General features: G+C 42.0%; 2 protein-coding genes across 2 annotated transcripts; both read left to right on the forward strand.

The window, feature by feature from the left end:
• Positions 1-258: 258 nt before the first annotated feature.
• Positions 259-1,881, forward strand: LOC142287182 (protein kinase C-like 1B). The gene is made up of 4 exons (XM_075333428.1): positions 259-511; positions 1,338-1,426; positions 1,577-1,747; positions 1,837-1,881. Exons 1-4 carry the CDS (start codon positions 259-261, stop codon positions 1,879-1,881), a joined length of 558 nt encoding a protein of 185 aa, XP_075189543.1.
• An 83-nt stretch (positions 1,882-1,964) lies between these two features.
• On the forward strand, positions 1,965-4,741 carry LOC142284257 (protein kinase C theta type-like). The gene is made up of 7 exons (XM_075333186.1): positions 1,965-2,053; positions 2,183-2,245; positions 2,399-2,537; positions 2,646-2,837; positions 2,951-3,079; positions 3,173-3,360; positions 4,177-4,741. Exons 1-7 carry the CDS (start codon positions 1,980-1,982, stop codon positions 4,205-4,207), a joined length of 816 nt encoding a protein of 271 aa, XP_075189301.1. The 5' UTR covers positions 1,965-1,979; the 3' UTR covers positions 4,208-4,741.
• Positions 4,742-7,228: the final 2,487 nt, after the last annotated feature.

Raw genomic sequence — 7,228 nt, forward strand, 5'->3', positions numbered from 1 at the left:
AGGAGAATAGAAGCATCAGAGGGTGAACAAGAGGGCACCAATCAAAACATGATCAAAGCTTCAAAAAGACCTGGAAGCCCGATACAGGAGAGTATCATGAAAAAGAAAAAAAAGGAAAAAGATGGCATCATTATCAAAGCTTCAAAAAGACCTGGAAGCCCGATACCAGAGAGTATCATGAAAAAGAAAAAAAAGGAAAAAGATGGCATCATTATCAAAGCTTCAAAAAGACCTGGAAGCCCGATACCAGAGAGTATCATGAAAAAGAAAAAAAAGGAAAAAGATGGCATCATTATCAAAGCTTCAAAAAGACCTGGAAGCCCGATACCAGAGAGTATCATGAAAAAGAAAAAAAAGGAAAAAGATGGCATCATTATCAAAGCTTCAAAAAGACCTGGAAGCCCGATACCAGAGAGTATCATGAAAAAGAAAAAAATGGAAAAAGCGATGGGGGACAAAGCTGTGGATGGACCCAGTGTTTACCCCAATACTGACACTGAGCAGCTCTCAGGTGAGTACAGATCTAAGACACAGAGACCCAATATCCCAAATTTAGTCAATGACAGGATTTTTCGTAGGAACCCACTTATTATGATTACGGTCTTGTTTCTCTTTGGTAGCCCCCTATATTTTTGTACCCATCTGTAGGAGGCCACTTTGGCATTAGCTAGGTCTATTATTTTCTTACTGCAGAAATACAATGGGCTCCAGAAATGGTATTTCTATGAAGCCCCCTATAGCCTATTGTCTGTATGCCATCTCCCTCTGGGGATAGTGGTCAGATGGAGAAGCAAAATACATAGACACATGGTGTGTACATCAAAGTGTCTCTCTGGGGGCCAAACCTGTTATCCCGCCTTTATTATAGTAAGAGCAGGTTTTAGAAAATAACCAATAAGTATTTAACAAGACATAGAATATAAGCCAATCATAATACATGAAAGATAAAACAATCTTAATACAATATAGCATAATATAATATAATCACATTTTTAATAATGAATTACATCATTTATATCAAAAAGCATGTAATTTATTGTTAATGGTAAGACACTTCCCTATAATATATTTTTTGATTATAGTCTGCTGGTTTGGTTCTGCAGTGGTTATCTTTTTGCGTAATGCTGTGGTTCACTGTTCCAAAAAACTTAATTAGAGCAGAGGTTATGATGTATAATAAAAAGTAAAAATTAAGACAAATCAAATAAAGAGTGAAAGTTGAGATTTATGTAAGAAGTCAGATAATGTAACAAAATGGAGATTGTGTTGCATGAACTATTATATTCACATACAGATATTGGCTTTCTGTCACATCTTATTTCTCCCTTCCCCACCAGGTATAACACCAGCTGAATCTCCCATCATTGTGACGGGAGTGGAGAGCTTCACCTTCCATAAAATCCTTGGAGAGGGCTCATATGGTAAAGTAAGTATTAGACATTGTGGTGACATCTTCCTCATGTGTCTGATGTGGAGCAGTAATATGACTCTAGGAGCATCACTGCTTCACATCTTCTCATCACATCTCATGGCAGCTCAGGCCTTTCCTTCAGTTCTAACTCTCTGTATCCTCCAGGTCATGTTGGCCACACATCAGGCCTGCCAAAAACAACTGGCAGTGAAGATGGTGAAGAAGAGGCTCCTAGTCAAGGACTCAAGAGACAATGTCCTGATAGAGCGACAAGTCCTGGAGATGATTAGGAAGAGTCCATTCATTTCTCGGGCTTTTGCCACCTTCCAGTCCCAGGTAAGAGGCTCATAATCCAACATTTCTGAGTCATCGATGTATTAAATTTATCTACTCTATGTGTCAATTTGTGTGCAATGTTCTTCTAGGTCACAGTCATAGTCACAGTCATAGTATTTGTTAAAAGAATGTGACTTAGAAGAACATTGATTAAAACCAGTGCAACCAGTGCCTCATATCGACAATATTTCATTATTTCCTCTGTTTTACACAGGACTATGTTTTCTACGCCATGGAATATCTCAGTGGAGGAGACCTTAGAGGCTTCATGACAACTTATGCCCCTATTCCCATTCCAGCCATCAGGTAAGATAGAATGTCATATATTAGATGAAGATAATGGTTGTCAGGGATATTCGGCTTTATGTCATTATCACTCTCTTAGTTTAGTGGATGAAATATTGGATTTTGATGGATTTCTTTTTTTCTCATCAGATTTATTGCAGCTGAGCTGATCTGTGGGCTGCAGTTTCTCCACAGCAGAGGCATTATACACAGGTAAGTACGGCACACCTTCTATGTAGACCTGGTATGAATAGTCTTATACCCTCATCCTAATGCCCTCTGTAGACACTTTTTATCTCAGGCCACAATGGGGTCTTCCGCCCGGTTAATATAATAAATATGTTATTATCTCTTTTTTTCTACCAGAGATATAAAATCAGACAACATCTTACTGGACAACAATGGTCACTTGAAGATTGCTGATTTTGGTCTTGCCGTGATGAACATCTTTGGCAATGCAAAAACGACAGGATGGGCCGGGACGCTTGAATATATGGCTCCTGAGGTGAGGAATCATTTACATGTCCCTGAGTTATCTCAATACAAGACTGGACATCTCCATGTGTTCCGCTGTCTGGTCAATATTCTTATTGTCTTCTTTATGTCTTCACAGATTCTTTTAGAGAAGCCATACAACACAGTAGTGGACTGGTTCTCTGCTGGTGTTGTGATATATGAGATGGCTACTGGCAGATATCCATTCAGTGAAGATGAAATTGAGGAGAACATCGAGAAGGCACTGATCAATGATGATCCTGCCTTCCCAAAAGAACTGGACCCCCAAGTCAAAGCCGTCATAAAGGGGGTGAGTATAAAGGCACAACTCAGTAATAAAGTTTTTGAATACTATGAAAAACACAACAATAAAAAAGGATAACGACTGAAGGCTGAATAAATGTCTAAATTGTATGTTCCCAGCTCTTGGATAAGTCACCAAAGAGTCGGCAGAAATTCGTGGACAACATTAAAGATCATCCATTCTTTACGGAGATCAACTGGACAGAAATAGAGGGCGGCAAAGCATCTCCACCATTCCACCTACCACCTGTAAGTATATGACCCAGAGAAGAAGGTGACAGCAGTACATCTCTATTGTGTGACTTCTTTATAAACACTGATTCTTGAATATTTTGTCCACAGCCACCAGTGATGACATCAGATGCAATGAAAGATGTCCTTTCTTTCTCCGAAGCCACTAAACCACGAATGGCTAAAAAAAATCAAAATCTTTTCTGTGGATTCACATTTGCTGATGATGGATGGAAGGTTGTAAAGCAGATGCAGAAAGCTAAAACACCTAATCGAAGACCTAAAACACCCCATCACAGGTGAGTCATTGTAAATGGTGGGATAGGGGTCATGAAACCCCATCTTGTCCCATGAGAATCAGTTAGCACAGTGTAGTGAGGAAAACTCTTAAGGGTGCTTTACATGGTGCGATATCGCTAATGATTTATCGTTGGGGTCACAGTGTTTGTGATACACATCCGGCGTCGTTAGCGACATCGCAGCGTGTAACACGTACGAGCGACCTTCAACGATTGCAAAAGTGGTTAAAATCGTTGGTTTTGGAGAGATCGTCCAAACACCAAATATCGTTGTCAGGTGAGTAACGAGGTTGTTTGTCATTCCTGCGGCATCACACATCGCTATGTGTGACACCGCAGGAATGACAAACAACTCCTTACCTGTATCCACCAGCAATGCGGAAGGAAGGAGGTGGGTGGTAGGTTATGTGCCGCTCATCTCCGCCCCTCCGCTTCTATTGGCCAGCCGCTTAGTGACGCCGCAGTGACGTCGCTATGACGCCGAATGCACGTCCCCCTTGAGGGAGGGATTGTTCGGCGGTCACAGCGACGTCGCTGCCAAGGTATGTGCGTGTGACGCTGATGTAGCAATAATTTTTCCTACGGCAGCGATCAACAAATGTCGCACGAGTGACGGGGGCAGGTGCTAACGCTCGCGACATTTCTAGCAATCACTAGCGATGTTGCAGCGTGTAAACCACCCTTTAGTGTTGCTAACAGTTTGCTGATTGCCCATAGGGCCAAACCTGGAGGTGTTTTCCCATTAAGATAATCCCATTTCATGTGTCCCATTAATATGTAAAAGTTATTTCTAACCTAGTATCTCTTTTTGTGAAGGTCGCCTACCACAGAATCTGGAGGAGGATAAGATGGTGGAAATAAAGAGCTCTGAAGACATGTCCCAGCAGAGCTTCTAATGGAAATGATATGCACCAGAAAGAGCCAACGAGTCTTAGAGTGCACTCCTGACTACTTGTCAGTCCTGGCTCCTAATCAATCAACACTAGGAGTGTCCTGAGGGCCGTGACCTGCAGTGTAACATGCAGCCATATCCACTCCTTCCTATTGAAGTCTGGGGGTGTTGCTACATTCTGGTGTACTGTAGTGTCCAAATACAAGAAGAAGATGAAGACCATGAAAATCCTACCAGGAGTCAGTAAAATGACCGTGGACCAGAACTTCTAGATGGCATGTTGCCTTGTGCCCCCAGGGAAGGACAGTTATCCATAGGCCATGGTTCCCTAGAGGTTTCCCCCACAGGGGGTTTTTCCTCTCCTGAGTGCCGATGGATAAACACAACATAAAAACAATGGCAACTTGTCATCTTCTGCCCTAGGTGGATCTCCTACTACAACCACTAGTGGCATAGAGGAACCTAAGAGGACTTTTACGAGCAATAAACAGGACAATTCACCATCATGTGCTAGTAATAGTTTCAATTTATATCTTATGTATAAGTATTTTTTTCTATTTACCCTTAAAAAGAACAGGGTGTAATGTATTAACTTTTATTCACATCAGGGCTGAACTCCTCGTCACTATCGGTCACTGCTTTACTCTTCCTTCCAATAATTTGGATACATTTCCCCTATGATTGTGTTTTTTCACTAAAATCTCAGCCAGGGAGTAACACCTCAATATAAATCTCCCTTCAGTCCCTAGATTTCTGAAAGATTCAGTCGTTCTTTCCTAAGGTAGCACTTCCACTGACTTCCAGGCGTACGGACCTGGCCACTGTTCCCTGTTTGATGCAATGGTTTAATGTTTCTTTAACCCATTAACAACCACCAATGCGCATTAAAATGGCGGTCATTCAGGAAATAGGGAATAAGGAAATTGTGCCCCCAGAGCTGCAAAATCTCCAGGATTTCAGCTACCAGGAATAACAGAGAACCTGGAGAACACGAACGAGACCAGTTACATAACGGTGATCCTGTGCCTCTCTCTTTTCTCCTTGTAGTTGTTCTGGGAGATAAGAGGGATACAAGTGCTGTCCTGTCAGTGAAGTTAGAATCAAGTTCAAGATCAAATCAATGAACCCTACCCCAATCTCCTGATCATCACCCCCAGATCATCACCCCAACACCATTCCCCGTGTTATCCCCCTAATACGATTAAATTTTATTTTTTTAATTTTTTTTATCTTATGATTTTTTCTTTCTGTCTTTACTAATAGCTGGGTTAGGGTTTAGTGTTCTGGGTTTTATAAAATTTACACAACAAAAGTATAATAAAAGAAAAATAATAAAATACAACTAAAAAAATACCAGTCTTAGATTAGTTTTAGGTTTACTAGTGTTAGGTTTGCTTTTAGGTTTTATTCTTTTAATGTTAGGCAAGTATATAAAATACAATAGTGGCCCTCAGAATGCTTACTATGGAGCAGGCGTATACGCTGCTTTGCTACGGCAGTTCCGGGACAGATACAGAATTTGCCTCTAAAGCAGAACTGTTTTGAAACAGTGACAACTCGGCTTCCTCCACAGGATCCCACAGCCCGATGGTAGCAGAGTCAGTCGTCACTGCTGAAACGTCAGTGGCAGGGCCAAGTTCTGCAGTCCCCTTTTCATAGAGCTATCCTGGGATCAGTCCTTTTCCCCGCAAATTCCCCAGTTTCCAGCAGCCTATGGTACAAAAGTTGACGTCACTAATTTTACCTCCTTTGATTTTTTCAAAATTTTTGCCACCCAAGAATCCCTACAATTAATCGCCCAGCAAACCAATTTCTATGCCCTTCAATACATAAAACCCATGGCCTTCCATTTCTGTTCATGGAGTTTCACCAATGTCTCTGAAATAGAAAATAATAGGGGTATTAGCCTTAACATGAATTTATTGAAAAAACAACAACAAAAAACACATACTCTGCTCCTACTGGGCAACAAAATCTGTCCTCAGTACCCTTTTATTTACAGCTGTAATGACCTTATCCCGTTATGAAGCCCTAATGAGTTTTCCTCATTTTAGGGACAATTCCCAAGTTCTCTAAGAAATGACCCTGATTAGGATTGCCTTAGTAAATCGAGACCCCTAATTTATTTTTAAATTCCTATACCCCTCAGCACAATGTTTCCATTGAAGCAGAGGTTACCATTAGAGATGAGAGAACCGGTCGCGGTTTGGCTCGAGTTCGGTTCGCCGAACGGAGGTCTCGTTCGAGTTCGGTTTGGCGAACCGGTTCGGCGAACCACTCGAACCGCATAGGAAACAATGGCAGGCAATCACAAGCACATAAAAACACCTAGAAAACACCCTCAAAGGTGTCCAAAAGGTGACAAACAACTCACAACACAACACAAACACATGGGAAAGTGACAAGGACATATACTCATGCGAAAACAAAAGAGCTGGACAAGGAAAAACAGGAGGAGACACAAATATATGAGTATATGCAAGGAAACATTGATGCCATTACTGTGCAACTTGAGCCCTGCTCATTTTAGGCTTCCAATCTGGATAAATTGCCTGAGCTTGCCACGTACGCCTTGGGGATCTTGTTGTGTCCTGCAGCCCGCTTTCTATCGGAACCTGTCTTCAGTGCTGCTGGGGGTCTGCTGGCAGATAAGCACACGCATCTGTCCACTGACAATGTTGGCATGGCTCTCAGAGGACTTTTCTTCCCCTGGGTCATCCAGGGGAGGCAAAAGGAACGCGTATTTTTGAGAGTGCTTCATGCAATGCATCTTTTTCATTTAAAAAGGGGGGATCAACTGATGCCAGTCAAGTGGGGTGTGTGTGGCCCGATTAGTGGAAACGAGGGAGACTGTGGTTGGAGTCCCCTCGCTGTGTTTCTAAAAGAACCAAGATGAACAAGTCATGGCTCTCAGAGGACTTTTCTTCCCCTGGGTCAGCCAGAGGACGCGAAAGGCACACGTATTTTTGAGAGTGC

This window comes from Anomaloglossus baeobatrachus, chromosome 2 (genome assembly GCF_048569485.1).
Source record: "Anomaloglossus baeobatrachus isolate aAnoBae1 chromosome 2, aAnoBae1.hap1, whole genome shotgun sequence".
Lineage (NCBI taxonomy): Eukaryota > Metazoa > Chordata > Amphibia > Anura > Aromobatidae > Anomaloglossus > Anomaloglossus baeobatrachus.

What these genes read in the sequence shown, in the direction of transcription:
- LOC142284257 (XM_075333186.1), top strand. Translation starts at nt 1,980, where the DNA reads ATGGAATATCTCAGTGGAGGAGACCTTAGAGGCTTCATGACAACTTAT. An exon ending in AGCAGAGGCATTATACACAG is followed by an intron (nt 2,246 to 2,398) that starts GTAAGTACGGCA and finishes TTTTTCTACCAG; the next exon opens with AGATATAAAATCAGACAACA. An exon ending in CACCATTCCACCTACCACCT is followed by an intron (nt 3,080 to 3,172) that starts GTAAGTATATGA and finishes TTTTGTCCACAG; the next exon opens with CCACCAGTGATGACATCAGA.
- LOC142287182 (XM_075333428.1), top strand. Translation starts at nt 259, where the DNA reads ATGAAAAAGAAAAAAAAGGAAAAAGATGGCATCATTATCAAAGCTTCA. An exon ending in TGACACTGAGCAGCTCTCAG is followed by an intron (nt 512 to 1,337) that starts GTGAGTACAGAT and finishes CTTCCCCACCAG; the next exon opens with GTATAACACCAGCTGAATCT. An exon ending in GAGAGGGCTCATATGGTAAA is followed by an intron (nt 1,427 to 1,576) that starts GTAAGTATTAGA and finishes TGTATCCTCCAG; the next exon opens with GTCATGTTGGCCACACATCA.